The 20,130-nt window shown below is 34.1% G+C and overlaps 1 protein-coding gene across 3 annotated transcripts in view; it reads right to left on the bottom strand.

The window, feature by feature from the left end:
- The window catches only part of LOC117121372, an 11,519-nt gene extending 10,266 nt beyond the window's left edge, over positions 1-1,253 (bottom strand). For 2 of the 3 annotated variants that reach the window (XM_033266555.1, XM_033266554.1), the window contains exon 1: positions 1,117-1,253. In XM_033266555.1, coding sequence (XP_033122446.1) covers positions 1,117-1,146 — 30 coding nt within the window. In that variant the 5' untranslated portion in view covers positions 1,147-1,253. The remainder of the gene's footprint in view (positions 1-1,116) is intronic. The other variant, XM_033266556.1, reaches the window with a different exon arrangement.
- Positions 1,254-20,130: the final 18,877 nt, after the last annotated feature.

The raw sequence follows: 20,130 nt of genomic DNA on the forward strand, positions 1-20,130 counted from the left end.
ATTCTGTATTATTGTTTTTTGCAGCCATTGAACTCCACTTGAAAGTGGCAATGCCTCGCGGTGCGTGCGCTTAGCTGGATAGACGAATTTACACCAGTATTGTTCAGTTGGGAGAACACTGGATAATACAATTAATAGGCACTTTATACGCAAGAGGACGGGGAGCCGTCGAGAATGGCAATTCGGATTACGTAAGCGTCCTATTGCTGTCTCTTAAACACATCTAGATGTGGATAAGAGACAGCAATGTACAGGCAGTACTTTCATGTGGGAAAACAGATAAACAAACAAACAAACCATGCGCAGTGCATTACCTGTCTCTTATACACATCTAGATGTGTATAAGAGACAGATCTAACAATATATAACAATTCAAACTCTCATTTTCATTTTATGTAGAATAGGTTTATTACCGTTCACGTGGCAGTATTTAACGGCCTATCTTGATTGGTGATATGAAACACAGACATGAAGGTCATGGTTGAATGCGTTTCAGCTGACACGTCAATGCGTTACAGATCCACAATTAACGCATTACATTACCGAGACACGACGGGAAAAACCAACAAATCAAAATCAAGATACATCGATTTTTAACGGAATTCGGATAATTACCGTACTAAAAGTCGGTTTCTATTGATTATTAAGTAGTTTTCTACTCTCGTGTGGTAATATTTTTATCATTTTTGCACCCGTGTGGTCGCGAGTGGTTCCGTGTGGTCGCGAGTGGTCCCGTGTGGTATTTAGTAGGACCCGTAGTAGCAGAACTTTGGTCGGTATATTTTAATAATAATAGGCCTAGCTTCCTTAAATGCCTACCTAGCCTACTAGTACTAGACTAGACCTAGCCTAGGTAGGCACAGGGCCCTTTACTGTAGGCCTAGTAGTACTGGTACTGGTAATAGCCTAGTAATATTCAAATACAGGCCTAGGTAGGTCAGCCAAAAGGCCTAACCTAGGAGGCGGCTAAAGTAGACCCTATCTGGGCTTGGCCTAACTGGGCTAAGCTAGGGCCTACACAAATCAACAAAAGTACGTGAGAATAATACAAAGTAATTACAGGTACATGCATTCTTAATAACATAAACAACTATTAATAATAAATAATAAACCTACCTGAGTTTTGACATGAGATTCACCATCCATGCATCCAGGCCTATCAATACACAATCAGGCATGCAGATATCTTTCCCGTAAAAGTTTATGCGGAAATTGAAGCGGAAATAATTTTCCAAAGCTGTGCGGAGGAGGAGCAAAGAAGATAGAGCAGCTTCACAATATTGTGGAACATCCGTTCAAAAGGCATTGTGGGTACACGGAGAACAATTTTACCCCATCCGCGCGGCGGCGCTATATATAAATAATAATAATAAACAGCAATAAAGGCGCCGCTCTGGTTCGTTTGTTTCCTGTAGTTTCTCCACTTAGTAAAATGGTCAAATTTTACCCCACCCGCAGGAGGGCGAATGTTCCATCAATTTTAATGTAAATACGCGGAACAGCTCATTCTTCGTGAGTGGATTTCCCGTACGATTAAAAATCGTAACGGTACTGGGTTTGGTCTACAGGAGTTCGTGCTTCGAGCAGGCCATTCCATTCATAGAAAAAGCCTTTTGATGGAGAAAGTGTACCTTTTTAGCAAAGGTTTGCCTAGGTCGAAACTAACTCCGGCTATATAAAATTGATTATAAGCTTGAAAAATATTAATCTTATTATTGTAGTAGTGATACTATGTACACGTTTAAATTATTGTTATTTATTTGTTAACGTCATTATATTTATATTTAAATTTAATGTATTGTTTAAATATGAATTACTATGTCCATGTAAAATTAATCTTTTCTATTAAAATTGTATATTTTAAATAATATAATAATATAATAGGCATAGCCGAGGTCTAGCCTGGCCTAAATGAGTGACTATATCATGTGAGTGTATAACATTATGGAAAATATGAAAAAAACATAAAATTGTGAAAGAATAAAGGAAGAAGAAAAAATAGGAAAGAGATTTTCCGCATAACATGTTACGTTACGTACGTTTATCGAGTTCTATCATAGCCTATAATATAAATGAACAGTGGTATGATGTCATGAGTTATTTACCATACTCATGAATAACCACTACTCCGTATAGCGTTACGTAACGTGTTATGCGGAAACGGAGACGAACCGACGATTGGTTCAGACGACGATCGGACTACGCCTGAAGAGGGTCCAGACGGACCGAAAATTTGCGTCGTACGGACATCTCACTAACCGCTTTCGATTTTTTCGTCGAATATGCTTTTTTGTGTCTTAAAAAAATTAGTTCTACAACATATATAAAAACAAAGAAATTTCCTCCTAAGGAGCCTGGCATTAGTCTGAGAGTGATTTCCAGCCATCTAGTTCCTGACAAAAACACCCCTAAGTTACAATAATTGGCAGACTCCGGAGGAAAAAAAATTATATGTTGTAGAACTGATTTTTCTAAGACAGAAAAAAGTTGTTTGACGAAAAACTAGGGAATGGTGAACGAGATACAGATTATTGAATATTTAAAAACTGGGGGGAAAGGGGCGTAACAGCACATTTTCACACTTTTCCCCCAGTTTTTAAATATTCAAAAATCTGTATCTCATTCACCGTTACTTAGTTTTTGAACTACTTTTTTCTGTCTTAGTAAAATCAGTTCTACAACATATAAATTTTTGTTTTCCTCCTGAGCCTGACTTTAAAAGAATTAGGAATATCAAAGTAACCCAAACCACTTCTGGCATTGTTACGAAACTTAATAATAAAGAGAATTATCAATATATCGGCGACTCAGTAATGATAATGAATATTTGTTGCAGTAAGAGGGTTTATTTTCCGTAGTACAGGAAATGTAGAATTAAATTTATAATCGATTTTTGATTGATCACATCTCCATAACTTACGCACTTTTTTAAAATCCACAAAAATGTTGGGAAATTAATTATGCAAATTAGAAAAAATGACGTCATATTTATAAATTGACCAATCATGTTATGCGATTGAATGCCCTATTGTGAAGAGGAACATCTTAAGCTAAAAATTGCAGATAAAACAGATAAAAATACAAATAGAAATAAGTAAACGTACAAATAGAGACAAAACACAGAACACAGGTCCAACAGAAACACGCAGACAGAACAGAGCAATCAAAAACATAGCCAGACAATACAGAACAGAAAAAACACATAAAAATACATACAGAACACAGAACAAAGGTGAAGGGAAAAAAAGCACACAAACAAGACAAAAAATCAAAAACCAAGAAAAAGACAAACAAAGAGATAAAGTAATTAACCCACCCAGAAAATCAGTCACTTGGTATTATGGATTAAACATTGCGATAAGCTGGTTTTGAATGAACTACGGCTCTGGTGAAAAATATCGATTAACGTAAAATTGTGAGAAAGGTTATTTAAAAAGTTGGCAAGACGATGAATAAAACCATTTTTAGTGCAATTGACTCTGTTAAAGGGAACCAAAAATAGGTCATTACGACGGCCGGAGCCGGGTCTATTAATCTTAAGTGGGAATAAAGAACATAAAGTAGTATCAAAAATATAATTAACACATTTAAAAAGAAAAACCATATCAAATCTATTTCTCTAAGTGAGGGAAGAGAGTATGAAACAATATCGTCATTTTTAAAATTGTGATTTAAAAAATATAAAAATTTAGACTAGACTCTCTTAATCCGATGGGCTTGTAAGAACGAAATAGAATTACAGTATAAATAACACTGGAATAATAAAAAAAAAATAGGTCTAACTAAAGAAATGTAAAGATGCAATATACAGCTGTGGGTCAATTACGCATGGTCATGTATTATACTATGTTATCTGAGGTTAATCAGTGGACTTTTTAAATATTCAGTACGTCCCCAATTACTGGCCAGTAAAAAAAAATGGTTCGTGTGGGAATCGAACCCACGACCTCCAGTTTATCTAGCCAGATAACAACCACTAAAAATGCTGCGCTGCCAAATACACAGTACGTCCTTAATATACTAATCAATAATCAAGATTTAAAAAAGAAGAAAAAAAAACTGGCTCGTGTGGGGATTGAGCCCACGACCTAAAAAAAAAACAAAAAACAAAAACAAAAAACTGGCTCGTGTGGGGATTGACACCACGAAATAAAATTTAAAAAAAAAATGATCGCCGGGTTTACTACCCCTGATCCACCATGACTAAACGGAGGGAGGAAGCACGAAGAGATTCAGGACACAGATGAAATATTTATAGTGAGTATATTTTACATTGTACGTCAAACATTGCTTACAGAAAATACTTCAAAAACCTATGTCTTATATGGCCTTAAATAGGTAGATGCAAGCAACAGATGCAACATAATCGATTATTATTATTATTGTTATATTTTTATTAAATATTATATAAATTCATACATTCATTATTATTGCATTTTATTGTTAAATTATTGTTATTAAAATATTATTGATATTTAATTGTGCATATTGTTAGGTATAGGCTGACGTTACTGCAGTATCTCAAATTACTAGAACAATTCTTATACAGTATTTGTTTATTTACATTTTTGTAAACTTTGAATGATAGACAGATAATTATTTTTAAAAAAGTTGATTGACACTTGAATTTCATGTTGATTTTTAATGATGCCTGTAGCCTATAACAGTGTGGTGGTGATGATTGTTAATTGCAGTACAGTATAATAATGTTTACAAAACAATTTAATTAAACAATATAGAAATGCCAAAATCCTCTGAATCCCTTTGGAGACTGGGTACATTTGTTTAAAAAAAAAAGCCACAGGTCTTAATGCCAACATTTCTTTCTTGTTTTTAATTGCATATACATGATAAGCCTACATAGAAACACTGTACTGTATACGCAATAACAAATACAAAACACAAATATTGAAGTGTTGCATGACCATTGTGAAATGTACAACCTCTTTTCATCACCGGGGTGGCGCCAGGATTTTCCCGAAGGGGGGGGGGGGTTATTATATCTCTATGTTTATTACCCAGTGCAGTGCAGTAGAAGTACGCCCGCTATGAACTCAGTAAGCAGTTGAGCTGGGTTTATCCACCTAGTCCGAACTCCGAAACTAGGCCTTATACTCTTTGGTATTAACAGAGTCTGGAGAAACTACTGATGCGTGACCAAACAACGCGGCTAGCTGAGAGGCCTGGAAATCAAACCAGCCAATAGTGAATCGCTCATTTCAAAAATCAAATAAATTATTAGCTTCCACAAAGAAACAGATCGAAAAAATTGTTTTCACCGATTCCAGATATTTTACTACAAAATTCATTGAATTGGCTGATAATCTTTTTACTGATACATCTACTAAAACGGGACATTTTCACATTCGAATTTTTAATCATATTATAGTTAAAAGGCCTAACTGATCACTGAATAAATCACCTAAAAAATATACGAATTTTTAGTATTTTTTTCATGACAGGCAATCCATCCTTTAACTTTGAATCTTGCTTTTCTAAAAACATACTGAAATATTTATCTAATGCATTCTAGTAACAGTATGTATAGTAGTATATAATTTATATATATATAAATATATATATATATATATATTATATACTACTGCTGTATAGCACTAACTAATTCGTTTCTCTGGTTATGTGTACTAGCTTCCAGATTACATATGATGTGATACTTTTCCTGCAGGCATATGTTGCATCGTTTATCAACATTTACTTTCTTTTTTCTCAAAATGTCCAAATCAAAGAGCTCAATCACCAAGCGCACAGAGGCTTTTTCGCATGATGCGCTCTACAAATCCAACTATTATTATTATTATTACTTTTGAAATGACGCACAACAGTACCGTATGTCTCCTCAGACCTCGAAGAACCATTTTTTTTGTATATTGGGATGTGCATAGCTCGGGGGAGGGGGAGAACCCCCGCCAATGACGCCAAATTAGTTCCAATGAGTGGGTTCATAAAATAATGACCATTAGGCCTAAGTTTTCATTGGAATAGGGATTTAGTTCCGCATTCTCACTTCGCACCCCTAAGCCGTTTTGAATCCCCCTCCCCACCCACCGACCATACCAAAACCAGCCTAGTCCCTGCTTGGTGTATTAAAATGCTCAAAGTTACCGCCAATCAACATCTAATGATAACGGTATGTAGGCCTATGCGTTTGTCTTTTCAATACGATGTAAATATTTTTTTTAAATTTCAATAGAAAAGTCAATATGATAGGCCTACAAGCCCTCATGATACGAAGGACCTCACTGTAAGTTTTGTTCATCATTTTAATGTTATATTAGTAGTGAAAGCCTGTAAACTGTAAGTGTACACGCTATCTTATTGCCATCGCAATTCATTGTTCGAATTACTTTTGTACCGTATTTCTTTTCATAATGGTTAATAATAGACACATTTTAAACATATACGATATTTAGGGTATATAGTGGTATATCAACGAATTATGATCTTACCAAATTTGATAGGCGAACGGCATTGAATTGCACACTCTTTCTATAACGTTTGTGTCATAATTTGCCTTATACTATATAGAAGTCTTTTTTTAAGTATGAAAATCCGTATTTACAGCCTTCCAATACTACATTGGGCCAGACACTCATCATAATACGATCGATATCTTTAGATATATTCACTGTATACCTATCTAAAGTTACATTATAAATTCCTTTAAAAAAATTAATTTAATTAAAATCTTTCCGCATAGGGACAAATCATCTCTGGGAAAATCGATATTGGTTTAATTTCCATGTTGAGATATTATTTATTACTGCTTTATTTATTTTATTTTTTTTAAAGAGAGAAAGAAAAAAGGGGAAAAACGGTTTTATTATATTGAAGGCTTTACAGTCACTTCATGCGGGTGGCATGATAATAATTATCCGAATGAGGATATTCAACCGGACGTGTACATATTTAAGTCACAGGTCTTACTCAATGTACTCAGCTGGGCGGGCAGGCAAGTGATAGTGAAGACAAATCAAACAGCGCCCTCTCTTTTGTTTAATTGAAAACAAAAATGAGAAATGGCTGGATTTGCAACAGTAAAGATGAGCACTGATGTGTTTAATAAAGATTCTCTTTCAACTGGTAAGTAATTTACTTTCAGTTTACTATATTTTAAAAACAATAACAGGTTTATTTGGCAGTGTGCGTGGAATTGTATGTCGCTATACAGTTAGTATTGTATTACCATTTTTCTTCAAGCGAAATGTAGGCCTGACATCGCAGCTCCAACGTTGCGGTAGCCCAGCACTCTGCCACTGGGTTCTTTCAAGTGGTTGAATGTAAACTCGCATGGGAACAGAATTCAAATTTTTCGAGCTGGTCTACAGCATTACAAATTCGCAATGAGCTTTCGAAACCGTAATTGACGATTACATTTCATTAATTTGTATCGTTGCGTTGATTAGTTTTCGTTGGCTTGGCATTTCTACTACACTGCAGTAAGTGAGCCTACTACAATAATTACTTCTAAAAATGAATTTATTTTTAATTAATGACTCTGGCTGGGTTACGTAGGAGGAGTTAACGATACTGTATTTATTTTCGTTTATTCAGGGTACAAACTCCAATGTGCATATTTTTTTCTACAATATATTCTATTAGTGTAGCTGTAATTTACAACTAATGACTAATGTGTTTTTTAGATTAAACTAGGCCTATGGATTATATTTCAGTGCTGAGTTCTCTGTATGTGATATTACTTTATTTTAATTTATTGTTGCTCACATGTTAATATTTATGACTTGATGGGAATTTTTTAGTTAAGTACTGCTGGTATACTAATTATAATCTATGCCATAAGATTTATATTGAATGTGTGTAAGGGTTATATTTGATTGCAGTATTAGTACTAATACTTGGTAGTAAATTTTCAGAAGTAATATAATAATTTATAATATCACTTCTGAAAATGATTGGATATTTGAATTAGAATCATACCTAAATCATAGATCCCATCTACAAAATACACTTAATATTCTGGTAACATAACTATAATATTAATATCAATTATGATTTAATATTTAAAATAGACAGTTAAAAACATTATATGTCGTATATATAATGTATCATCTAAAAATTGCCAAATAAAATGTAAACATATAAGATGAAATATTATTTATTTATTCATCCATATTAAAAAGGATAGCCCATGATAGCTCTACATTTCAAGAGACCTGATATTAGGGGATGGTCCTCTACAATAATATTGAACAATAATAAGTAAAAATAATATAAAGTAATAATATTAATAGATATGCCTAATGAAAACCTCAAATAGCAATATCAATTTTCACTACACTTGGAGTGATGACACATTAGTCATTACTTGTTATTCAAGGTGAACGATTGTAGTTCATCACCTTCTCACCTTAACTCGCTCTGCAGGTGTGTGAAATATGGGACATTGGGAGTAAAATTCACATAAATCCAATCTTAGTAAAACTTCAACTGTATTTCTATTAATGCTCCTTTTCACTATTTAATGTCTGTTAAAAGTGTGTGTTTACACATTGATTTGTCATAAACATAACTTTACCATGATGTTTGTACTTTAGTTTATGGGAGTATTTTGAAGAAAAAGCTAAACAGTTTACAGATCTAACTTCAATCTCCATTACTATACCACTTTTTGGACTTAGTTTCTGTGGTCTTTAGTTTCTAATTAGAATAATATTAAAGAGAAAAGACATTTGTTAAGTTGGGACCACGGAAAAATTAGTCTTTAATTGGAGGTGTGATCCTTCTGGTGGTGAATTTGGTCAATACTACAAAATCACCTCTTATTCACTTTTAATCATTCGCTGGTACTAGCAGGCATACACTACAATACGTAGAGTGAGAATCTCCTGCTTGTTTCTGCATCTTTAAATGTGTGCACATGGTCCATATTGCACAAGCAGCTAAGGGCTTAAACTTCTTTTTTTAAATGAAAGACAGTGCATTATTATGTTGGATTTCAACCCTCCAGTAGAAACACAAGGAGAGCTCCAGGGACAAAAGGATCTGAAAAAGATCTCCATGGTTGAGTGCACATACGGGGCTATGTACTGTATTATAATAGTTTAGCTGAGTGTGCTAAGATGCTCTCTTTCTGGGTAAAGAAATTTGAATTTAAACTGTAGCCTACTGTCTATTATGTTATTTTCTTGTCATACTTTTTTCGTTTTATTATTTGCATGCCTTTTTTGAATACTTTCTTTTGCTAAACCCATCACTGCTGATTGATGATTTAAAAATAAAAATATTTTTGAAACCCACTTAAATATAAAAAGTCACATTAGATGTAGATACAGAACATGTGCATCAGCCTGATGTTATACTGAAGGCTTGTTTTTATTAATATCATAATTTTTCTAGGCATCTTCCCACATGACTCAGTTATACAGTATTGTAGGCTCTGCTATTGATGGTACCAACAGCTGAGCACAGGGGAGGTCGTTTGATGAGCTGTCATCCTAGCTTCCTATTCTGAAATTGCAGAGGCATCAGCATAGATTAAACCTGTCCTGAACATGTGCAGTAACTGGACTTGTTTACAATGGCAGTTTTCAAACTTAGACATAAGATACTGTAGTATAAAGTTTATTATCTTCATAAAAAAAAATGGCATGACATACTGTATTTCATAAACAATTTATGATACATACAGTATTATCAATGCAGGTATTCACAAGGTTGCAATTCATATGTTGTAGGACCTCTTTGGCATGTCTTTCTATAAAGTCATATAGATTGTTGCTACCCAATCAAATTGTTGTTGTGGTACTTAATTTATTATCATTATTTTATATGAAAGCACTTTATAAAAAGCACATGTACTGTCATATGTTTAGCAAACCATTTACTCATATAAAAATATTACTTCCCATGAAATAGATTAATTTTAATAATATTTAAAAAAAAAAAGAAGTTGTGCGTCACATTTTTTATTTTGTTCATTCTCATACCCTGTACTACTGTAACAAGTGTCTTGACATTCCTATGGTACAGTGTGACAACAATTCTCTTAATTGAGGCATGTTGTGGCAATATGGTTAAGTTGTCGCACAGGCCAGTGTTGAGTAAATGAGCTATAAAATATGGGAGCTCAAAAAATTACCTAAAAATCCAGATTTGTTTCACTTTAGATCAAGAGTTTAATGTCTTATTAATCATGTACAAAAGTATTAGTTCTGAAAGTGGTCAACAAATTGTTCATTTAATGTTATTTTGATAGTTCATTCTATTACAATGTATGCACAAATATCTTTGAAAGGCAATTACTCAAAATCATGTTTATCTTGATTCTAAGAGTACTTAACTTAGGCTTGAAATGTCCAATTTCAATGAATGACCCCTCATTTTGAAGATCACATACTCAGGTATCTGAAAATACCAATAACTTGTATTTCAATTTTTGCTACAACTTACAGTAGCCATTTTGCCACAACATGCCTCAATTTAATCACTTTATGAGGCTTACGAGAGTAAGGATTTTACTTTAAACGTAGTTTAAACAAACATTTCTTGGTGTTTATGGTACAAGATTTTTTATTCAAAGGGAAGCTTTATATCTACCACCATATACTGTAATTACTGTAAGCCTTCTGTAGGCTAACCTGTTACAAATTTTATAGCTAGACAACCTGTCAACTGAAGATAATCACAATAGGTTGTTAATAGCTACCCATGGAGGCACTGTCTGCAATTCAATTTATACATCCATGCTAATATACTGAATACTGTAGTACTGTGTGTAATATCTTGTGTACAAAACCTTATGACACTAAACTGTTTTCTTTATTTTTATTGCATCTCATAAATAAATCACAATTACAGAAAATATCAAACACAAGGAAACAGACTGGCAGTCCAAGAGGGAAATGTCCTAGATGAAAAATATCAATGACATATTGGATAGGGTTGACCCTATATTTGGGGATAATTAGCTTTTGTTTCAAAACTCTTCCTAACCAGTAGCCTCCCTGATGTTATGAGCACTTGGTCTGTCTATTTATTTTATTCCTCCATGGTCTACTTAGTACTACTGGTACAGTAGGCTTAATGCTATTATAGCATTAAGCTATATCGCGATATCCAATTAGAAAAGGGTGCTCTTAAAATGGTGCAAACATTGCTGGACTGGGGCGAATGCAGGGTGGAGGAGGAGGTGCAGATGGTACGATTGCACCCTGCTAAATTGTATTAAGAAAAATAATTGTTGTATTGATATTGTAAAATTTTTAAGGTGTGAGCGTACAATTTCCAGGCACCTAGAGGTGCATATTCTCAAACCTCAGCCCTAACCATGGTGGGCTTGATGTTGTGTGGAATCTAATGCACTCCCTACCACCAAATCCTGCATCCACCACAGCTGTGGACCTCCTTGTGGTCCCTGCATGCATTTTAGGTCCATGTACGATAGTGCGAAGTATTAAGAGTAGATTACAATGAAAGCAAAATACTGTATAATTCCGACTGATAATTTTCATTTTGTAGAAGGTGAAGTGTAAGAATCCCCCACCGAATCCCCAGCTATGGCATTTGCAGAGGGAAATTAATCACTGTGTAATGGATCAATCTATACTAGTCCAGGCTGTTTATGTAGCAAATAATGTGTATTAAACCCTGTAAATATTTTTGTCCCTGAGGTGGACCATAACATTAGCTTCAGTTTCACCTGCTGTCTGCTAAATGACCTTTGTACCCAGTACCAAAATGATATCAGGTAGTGTAGACAAGCATTTATACAGTACAGTACTTTGTTCCACATAGACATCATACATTACACATTATATTTTATCATTGTCTTCCGACATAACATTCTTGTTGAATAGCAGTGCTACTGAACATACCAATTTGTGTAAATTGGTTAAGACCACCACGTAGTTTTGGTATTCAAGATTTTTATGGCATCTTGAAAATATTGAGATGATGCACTGTGGTGTTACTGTTTTCAATATACATTATTTACGCATATCATTAGGGTGCATTCTAGGTAATTCTATTCTCCTATGTGCATATATTTGGCCATATTGTAAGCCGCAAACTAAAAGCTATTGGGCCCGATAAAAAAAATTATTAGTTTATCATCTTACCAATGTTGGAAGAGTGATGAGGGAGGAATGCTTCTTTATTTTGCTAAAAGCAAATATCAGCCTTGGTGCATTGGTTTATTCAAAGTAAAACACATGATTGAGGGTGTACACACAGTACCTACTATTTACTAAAATCCCCGGACCTAAGTTTTTTTTAATACCATAGAAGACATGCGGGCAGGAATGATAAACTTAATCATTTTTTTGATTGGCTCTTATGCTTTTTTTTAGAAAATAATTTATTAGTTATTAGTTTCTCCATTCTAATTAAATTCTATGCTCTGTTTTACATTTCACATATTTTGTTTATTTTTTAGCAATACAGTTATTAAGTTTCAGTATTATCTCATGCGATCGAACTACTGATTTATTGCCTGATTTAAATCTTAGCATGCACTTGTGATCGTTTTAATGAATTACTTAATCAACTAAAGTAATGTACAAGTCTACTGCTTACTGTCGTGGTATATAGTACTGGCTGTCTGCATTCTATGGAGAAGGTATTTGAAGTATGTTGTATTTTATTTTAATGCACAGTATTGATTTAGCTAAATTGTGATTCGTGCATATATAAACCAAAATATTAAGTAGAGAACTTCTAAATTGTTTAACTACTTGTTGAACTTTCTTTAAAATCTATGCATGCAAATAATTCTAAATTGCAATGCATAGTTATATTTACTTATTTTAAGAGAGAACATTAAAATTTTTCAAATAATTTTGGTACTGTGCTTGCACAATTACAATAATTTAATATTCCGTCGGGCCACTACACAGACTTACTGTACAGTGGTCATCATAAAATAAATATATTTTTTCTCATTTGGCTGCTAGTAAAAAAAAATGTACGATAGATGAAAAAAGCCCAATTTTTAGTCAGGTCAAACCTGGGAGATTTTTGGTTTTATCTAGAGTATGACCTCATTTTCAACTTAGAATGTTGACTGGGTCAATCTGACCTTGAGCTGGCCAAAATTATTGGGGAAAAAGTTGGCCCAACTTTGCAATGAATAACATAATTGATCTGATACAGTAACTGTGCCTCACTGATTTGTCACAGGCAAAAGGTTTCCATTTTTAGGGTAGCATATGGCTAAATGTCAAACTGCACTGTACAAGTGCAAGTTTTTGAATTAAACTACATATGATTTGAGGTTTGGGACAGAGATGTAGCCTAAGGCTTTTTCCTTCTGGGTTTCTTAGACTTAGATAAATTAAGAACATAAGTGTGTATTCACTTCCCCTTATACTGAAATAATTAAATTTGGACATGGACTGAAGTGTAAAGGGTTCAATGACTAACCAGGTCAGATTTTTTTACCAAATAGTTTCCAAAGTTTTATATATAATCCTCATTGGAAAGATGCTCTCACTCTCTTATCTCAACCCCCAGTCCCAAAGGACAACAGACCGGATTGCATCACACAATATGCTTTCTGAGCAATGGGCGTGCTACCTGTATACTAGACTTTAGTAGCTTGCAGTTTAATAACCTGATGGTGCTGAATAGAAGCGGGATTTAAATATACCAGATGTTATGTGTTTGATGAATCATTTTTCAGAAGTAAAATTATGTCTGTTGCTAGCTATTCTTACATAAGAGATATTCAAGCTACTGTACAGGTGCTTCAATTGTTTGTAACTCTTGTCATTCTAACATTAATTATAGTACAGTTATATTATAATGTTTGTTAAATAATACAGTAGGCTTATATATATTGAACCAGACTTATAAATTCTGTGATTTTAGTATCTTGATGTACTGTAATACTAGTCAAAGGACAGAAACACTTCGTGATGACCTGTACTTAAACTTCGAAACGTTTAAACTAAAATTAAAGTAGGACCTATAGTGTTGAAGAACTAAAAAAAATTAATGTGTGTTTGTATTGGACTAGTTATTCTTTATTACAGAAAGAATTGTTTACTAGGGCCTATAATGCCTATTTGTGCTTCAGGTCTTAACTAAAGATCCCTCCTATCAAAGACCACCTCCAATTAAAGACCGCTTTTCTGTGGTCCTAATTTAACAAATGTCTTTTAGGCCAAATAAAATTTCTAGTTAATTAAAGGCATTGTTTTGGAGGTGTAATGAACAATGGCCTGTTTGATCGGATGTATGTCTGATGCCAATCAGCTGGGTTCATTGCATTTGCAAGATTTAAAAGTACAGTAGGCCATATCATGCCGGAAAAGGTGTGTATGTAGACAAAGGATTGACCAGTGTCTGAGTTGACAAGCATGATGAGTCGAATGGCCGAGCGGTTAGCAGGGATGCCGCAAGCTATAGCCATAATATCGGCGCTGGTTCGAACGGCACGCTCGCCTATGGTTCTGGTGGTAGAACAAGTCTTCTCAGATAAGGACTATAAACAGTAGACCCAGTGTATACAATGGCTCGTGTGCACTATAAAGAACCCAGTACATCCTTCGAGACGAGTTGGGGGTTAGCCCGGTGTACTGGAACAAACAGCCCCTGTGGTGGACGACGAGAGTTGCTGGTACCAGGTTACCGGGTAGCACAGACATGAAGGGACCCTAATAGGGGCGAAGAAAGTCATTGGTCGAGTTCCTAGTCCACATTTCAAGCGCCCTGAGCATCTTACATTAGATGGATATGTGCGCTATATAAAACTACACTATTATTATTATTATTATTATTATTTAGTACAAACAGTACTGAACTACCAAATAGCAGTGATTCTACCTAGATTTGTCTGATGAGATTGGGGTGATGGATAGGGATGAGTTAGGGAGGTTTTGTAGCTACAGAATAAACCACAAAGTGCCCAGAAAAAGTGGGAATTTTTGGCCAGGCCATATTTATGTTTTTTGAGGTATTAATTGTAGAACTTGCATATTAAGGCAAAAAATATAAACAGAAAAGAACCAAGAGATTAGCTGACGATGCCTTGGTATGTCTGACGGGGCTTCAGCACCCTTTCCCCTACTGTTGAGGTGTTGGGCCTACTGTGCATCATCAATTCACTTCTAGATTATTGTAGCATCATTTTCAAGTAATATTCCAAGTACTATTCTAAACAGTACAGAAATAGCAAACAACATGCTGTAGGCCTACTGTACTATATCAAGGCCTACTGTAAAGTACGGAAAACAATGAAAACAATGGCATAATATTCACACAAAGAACTTCCCAATGTAGAGAGAGAGACTGAGAGAACAGTAATAAATGTAAATAAAAATTCATTTTGTTCCTTGAAGTAATCGTAACCAATGACCTAACTTTTCACAGGTGTCCTTAGAGACAGAGGTTAACGTAAACCATTGGTGTTTTGTTCCCATTCAAGGTATCGTGTGGGAATTAGCAGTATTTATGGCTCGACAAATACCCTAAAGATACAGCCACTTAACTCATTACTCCACAAATATATTCCACAATTGTGAACCATGCGAGCATACTATGGGCCATGCGCATCTCATTTCCACCCATTGCTGTCAAATGGTGCGGAAATAACAATAACGTCCCGAGTACTAGTGAGATTGGGGTTGCCTTTTAACTATAGTAATTAGTTTAATAAACGTAAACACTAGAATTCCAATATTTAAATTGCTTTGTATTTTATGCAAGTTATAATTAGTAGGTCTGCTGTTTACAAAAAAAAAAGATTTTCCTAAACAATCAATAAACATATAGCACCATTTTCTTACTGAATCTTTCTATAGACCGTAAAATCACAGGTGAGCAAAGTGCAGCCTGCGGGCCGCATGAGACCCGACAGCAATTTTTTTACGGCCCGCTAATGCTAGACTTTATTTATACCTTCTTTAGCAAATATCGATGATTTCGAATGAAAATAAAATTTTATTTTTGGCCAATCGGCGCACCCGCCACCACAAAAAATGGAAATTTCAGAAAAAATTAAAGTTTTCAAAAATTGTTATTATGCCCTCCGCTACCTTGAAATCTCCAACTATAAAATATGTATATTTCTTCCTAATTATATAAATTTGAAGCATTTAACCATCCCATTTTATTTACATTCACCAATAAAAACAAGGAACAAAAAAAGTCTCGCCTAAAATGAATTAAAAACCCTATATGTGCAACTCGCCAAGCAACATTGGCTTGAAAACACTATGTTTTTTACTGTCTGACACCGATCGTATATAAAAAGTAACATTAAAACTGAGAATACAGTAAGTGGTGTAAAAGCAGTGCTTGGAAGTTTTTGGAAGGTCACTAGAAACATCAAAGTTTGGGTGCGGCCCTCAGTGTTAAATAAAACATTCACTTTGGCCCTCCGAACAATTGTTATGCCCACCCTTGCCCTAAATGGTAGCAAAATTGACTACAGTTTTTCATGCAACCTCTAGCAATCATTGATTAATTACTAACTATACAGCATTCTAGACAATCAAAACACATTTTCTTTCAGTTTCCAAAGGTGGTATGGCATATAAATTCAGGCACTGGCATTGATATTTCATATTTTATATTAAAAAAAAAAACACCTATACAGAACCTTGATTTTATAATAATCTCTATTTTTCGCCAGTGTCACTTTTTTTTTAGTTATTTATACTATGGTTATTGTCTAAATTTCTGTACCCCAAAAACTGTCTTTTTTAATACCAAAATAACTGACATTTTTGGGGGAGTTTGGGACCTGTGTGACCATGTGACCCCATTCCTTTGTGCTACCAATTCTTATGCCCATGACAGCAATGATACAAATTTCTGAAAACATTATTTACAACTTTCAATGTAGATCAAAGGAAACATTGATTTATTTTTAAAATGTGATAATTAAACACAGGAAAATATCATGTTTTTCAAATTAGCGCTCATCGTGCAACAAAAACAACACACATCTGGACACGGCAGGGTTCTTCAGCCCCACGGCCGAAGTTCAAAAAAAAATGTTTACAATTTCAGGCAGAAAGAGTTGCAAGATACTGCACCTTGAAGCTGTTGGCTTAACTTAGGACTTTAATCCCTAAACAACAACTGGCAGATCAAGAGTAACAATAAACATGGATCAGATATTATGGTCTGTAGTCACTTGGCAGTCAGAACAAACCATGTTACAGTAATTACAGACTACCATTAATCTGGCCTGGACTATCTGGATCTATTTTGTTAATACTTTTAATAAATAATAAAAATGGATCAGGTATTATAGTTTGTAGTCACTTGGAAGGAGTTTAAACAAACCCTGTTACAGTATGTTCAGACTGTCATTAATCTGGTCTAGACTATGTCTATATTATTTAGGGGAGTTAGGCCCAAGCAGATCCCATCCAAATCTAATGTCAAATGAAGTTTTTACTTTGAAAAATGCGATACTGATAATTTGTTTCATCGAGGTTAACTTTCACAAATTTTTATCTTAATACCGACAATTAGTGTAGTTACGTTTTTCAAAGCATTGTCATTTCTCGATATTTATTCATGCATTGATGAGTACACAGTAACTGCTATACGTGGTTGCGTGGTTCACCAGGTAATCAGTCATTCGCATGACTTCAAAGAATAACATTGGTACAAGCCACTAATTACTTTAGTCAATGGTAGAGATCCATAAGTGTCGAGGGAGGTATGTTAAACCCCATCTTATTTAAATATCAAAATTTCCTAGTTTTAATTTTTGATACCGAATTGGCACCCTGTTTACTGTAAACCGTTTCAATTAACAGTATAACTTTCACAATTGTTTAATATCCAAGCATATAAATACTCCCAGAGTTTTTTAACCAGAAAAATTGGTACTGTAATTGTAAACAAATGATAAATGAAATTAATGTTACTAAATGTTTTTTAAGCTAAAATGTATGCTAAGCAAAAAAATAAATTAGTTTCACCTCTATGCTTATTTCCATTTTTGCAGCTGCTTTCATTCAGTTATTTTGTAACTATTTTTGTTTGCAAACTTTCCGACATGTTTTTTTTTTGTTTTGTTTTGTTTATTTTCTAATATATATTTCTCTCTGTTGACCTAGTTCAGATTTGGTTATACCCAAAGGGCCAAAAAATATTCCCATTTTGCCGTTAAGAATGTATGTTATGAGAAACTTTTTTTACGTACTTCGTCTAATAAAATTAGGTTGATGATTGGTATATTGTATTTAATGTTTCTTTTGTTTATTTATTCTTCACCTCCTTATAGTTTGTACTGTGGTACACTGGCTCATGGGAATGTAAATATTGTGACTGGCCCTTTTAGCCAGATCAGATGAATTATCTGCCCACCAGGCGGAATTCAGGTATACATAGGTTCTGAACAAATGATGTGAAATTAATAGCTCAGTTCAGTTACCAATATTGATGGAGCTATTCCAACCAACACTTCATTCTACACTGTCAAAAATCTACTCTATTCTCACATTAGTTGACAGCACATTCAGTCAACAGATGCGATAATGTTTCCCCTTTCATTCAAAATTATTGTTTACTTTATTCTATTGCCATGGAATTGTGAAGGAATGTTCATGTGGTATCCTAAGGAGAATTTAATTACATTGTTTGGTGTGGTATGATTGATCGAATCTTGATGGTGGTAAATGCAGTAATCTTAAGGGAATTTTTTGTGAGGCAGTGTGTGAAATCAACTTAAGTGAACACTGCCCAATTACTGTGTTATTTTACCATATCCACGAACCAGTTTCCGTCTAAAATTTTTTATAGGCTTATACAAATAAGAGGCACTTTTAGTTCTCTTCTGGCACTCTAACTTGTGCTTTGAATACTTAATTCTTATTTAATATTTTACTACTACTTTTTAAGATTTACTCGGACAATGTTGTACAACGTAGCCCACGCAATTTATCGGGGAGTCTCTCCAGGTCGTCATGAGTTTTGTGATGCGTTGGTGCTTAATTCACACAAAACTGACGAGACAAATTGCAATGTGCTGGGCTTTGAGAATCAATTGCCAATTCACTATACAGTAGTTTACTGTACATAAAGTTTTTGCAAGGATTAAGATACTGTTTAGTTTATTTAACTTTATTTTTACCATGCCATTATTCCATGGTTGGGTTACTCTCACAAAATATTACTCGTATCCCTGAGCAGAATTTAATAATGACCATTGTTGATTTTGCAATACAAAATCTAAAGAGAACAATTGTTACTAAAGTATCTATCAGATGCTTCTATTGGACCTAAATTAATTGAATTAAAATTTATCTTAGCTATTGGTTGCCTCCAATATAAAATAGTATTGTCAGTATAACTTTTAACAGTTTCTATTAATTTTTATAGTTTAGTAAGTCTGTTCTAATTCTGTATTTAGTACAGAATAGTAGTGAGGCATGCAGTTGGATTCCATTAGTTCCTAAAGCATTTCAGCATTCAGTACCAGCTCAGGCCAAAAAAAAAATCTTAGTTTATCACCTTCGCATGCATGTCTTCTATGGTACTAAAAATATCTCAATAATGTTTTACTTTGAATATCAATGCACCAGCAAACAACCCAAGGGTACTATTTGGCTTTAGCAAAATAGAGGATTTCAGCATTCAAAGGTACCAACTTTATGCTAAATTTAAATTCTAGTGTAGTTTGTAGCCTTTAGTCAGTCATCCCTTAAGTAAATTCAATGTTAATGATAATTGGTTCTTCGATTAATTTGATGTCGGAACTTATGATTATTGAGGCTGTCTCCTTGGTGTACTGGAAGCAGGTGATTTTAGTGTAACCACTGTAGTGTAGCTCTGGGTGTTTTGTGATGCTTGATTTTTATACCATATTTAGCGAACCCGCTGCCCAATAATGGTGATTTCAAGTAAAAATAATATTTTTTTTTGGCCAATTAGCATACTACCACCATGAAAAAGTGGAAATTTCAGAACAAAATAAAGTTTTCCCTTATTTTTACTACACTCGCCGCTGCCTTGAAATCTCCAAAATAAGATGTCTATTTCTTCTTATTATAGAAATTTAAAGTATTCATCCCATACACTATACTGTTAACACATTCACCAATAAAAAATTATTTTTATTTTCTCCTTTGGATGATTTTGGCAAAACTATTTGCTAAATAAGAAAACAAACTTTTATTATTATTTTCATTT

The sequence above is a fragment of the Anneissia japonica genome, unplaced genomic scaffold (assembly GCF_011630105.1).
Source record: "Anneissia japonica isolate Jap-2015-1 unplaced genomic scaffold, ASM1163010v1 scaffold21_len1647178_cov195, whole genome shotgun sequence".
Classification (NCBI taxonomy): Eukaryota; Metazoa; Echinodermata; class Crinoidea; order Comatulida; family Comatulidae; genus Anneissia; species Anneissia japonica.